General features: G+C 44.1%; 1 protein-coding gene across 1 annotated transcript in view; it reads right to left on the bottom strand. All coding sequences in view use genetic code 11, as the record gives it.

Annotated features, from left to right (window-relative positions):
• Positions 1-978, bottom strand: part of EGR_10901 (hypothetical protein) — a gene marked incomplete at both ends in the record, with an annotated part of 11,083 nt that extends 10,105 nt beyond the window's left edge. Inside the window, one exon of the mRNA XM_024500150.1 lies at positions 832-978. Coding sequence (XP_024345437.1) covers positions 832-978 — 147 coding nt within the window. The remainder of the gene's footprint in view (positions 1-831) is intronic.
• Between the last annotated feature and the right edge of the window lie 730 nt (positions 979-1,708).

Raw genomic sequence — 1,708 nt, 5'->3', positions numbered from 1 at the left:
GGATCTACGCTAAGTTAAATGAAGGAATGGTAACCCTCTGAAGTTCCCAAAATTGTTCTTTTCTCTCCCATCAATTTAAACAGGACCTGGTCTATGTCTAGTGATCTACTTGACTAAATTGAGTTATGTTGGAAGTGTGAATGTTTATTTTTTTCCACATTTTGACGATGTTTGAGATGCAGTGTGGGTCCTTTGTTTGCCTTAAACTCAGTGCTTTATAGTTTTTATCAGTTTGATTGTGTGTTCCATAACCTATCCTGTCCCATGGAGATAGGGTGTCCTGAGCGAATGGTTGTGCTTCCTTTGCGTAAATTGAAAGCTCTCTAGTCCTTTTGAGCTATACATCAAGTGTGCCTTGAACTAACTCTGGGTCTACTATTATTATTCACTTGCCGGTTAATAGAATAAGTAGTCTTTTTCCTCAGTGCATACGTCAGGTGTTTTCTCATAAGGTGGTCCACTTGACCTCACTAGGGGTGGCTGCATGAGTAATCGGCTTGGATGTCTGCTAATGCGAATGTAATATGAGATATGCTGCCCGCTGCTACAGTTACCAGCATTAGCAGCAATGATGCCATGAGTAAGTGGTGGGGCCTCATTTTTGTACCGTGTACACGAATTCTGCAAGAAATCAGCTGATGCTCCCAATCAAGATGGCAGGCAACGAAGGCATCAAATCTGATCCCGTGGGTATCTACTGCAAGCATAGTATGGCAATGTGGCACGCATTCTTGCACCGGTGCATCATTTAAATGATGTCGACGTCTTGATGACGATCGCGAAAGGCGAACTGTTATTGGCGATTCTGGGAGTGGTGGTTTTCGACCTTACAGAATGTGCTTTTGTATATATGAACATACAATTTGCATGATAAACGCATAATTCAGTCCTTGGTGGAACTGCGCAAGATAAGCAGAGTGCATTTGCTAATAAATGCGGAAATTCTTGATTTGTGAAAAGTGACCACAAATGCTGCATTCGGATGATGCAGCCACACTGACAGGTCTCTTCGTGTTTCACGCTTCTAGGTCAGAGGATACGTGGCTGGGTGTAGGCAGGGGAAGGTTTTATTTTCCGCCTTTTGTTGATCTTAACTTCCTACTTCCACCGTTGTTCTCTTAAGACGATTCTAGTACCTAGGCTCACGCGTCACATATATGTGACGCTTTCATTTTGGCAGATGGAAGATAGATCGAATAAGGGGAAATGCGCCAATGGTCATACATGTCGTGACAGTAGGATACAGTAGTTAATGACTGATTTTTTCTGTTGTTAAATTCATCTGATGATTGACGGTGGCCATGAGGATGAAAGTATTAGCTCGATGCTTCTTACGCAAGTGCAGCGACTCTCACTTACGGGGTACGCTAATTGGATCTCTCTTCGGCACCTTTTTGGTGATATTGGACGTTGGATTATGGACCTGCTTTTGTTGTCTCCTGCATCGTCGCAAGCAATCACCATCGGTGGTTGACGAGGTACACGGCATTCTGTTGCCACCACCGTCATTACCACCGAATTTAGCTACCGCAGGGGTCTACGCGCCTGCCCTAGATTTGTGTGAACCCACCTACCCGGAGTCCGTACCAAAGCCTTGAGTTTCGTCTCCGGTGTTCAGTGTAGTCTCTTCTAATTTGTTTGCAACAATTCCCAAGCCAGAATCGATGACACGGTGAATTTTTGCCTTTGAACACTGTCTGGTGGTTTT

Source organism: Echinococcus granulosus (genome assembly GCF_000524195.1).
Source record: "Echinococcus granulosus chromosome Unknown EG_S00297, whole genome shotgun sequence".
NCBI lineage: Eukaryota > Metazoa > Platyhelminthes > Cestoda > Cyclophyllidea > Taeniidae > Echinococcus > Echinococcus granulosus.
Note: the sequence above shows the minus strand (reverse complement) of the source record. Positions and strands in the feature narration are given on the sequence as shown.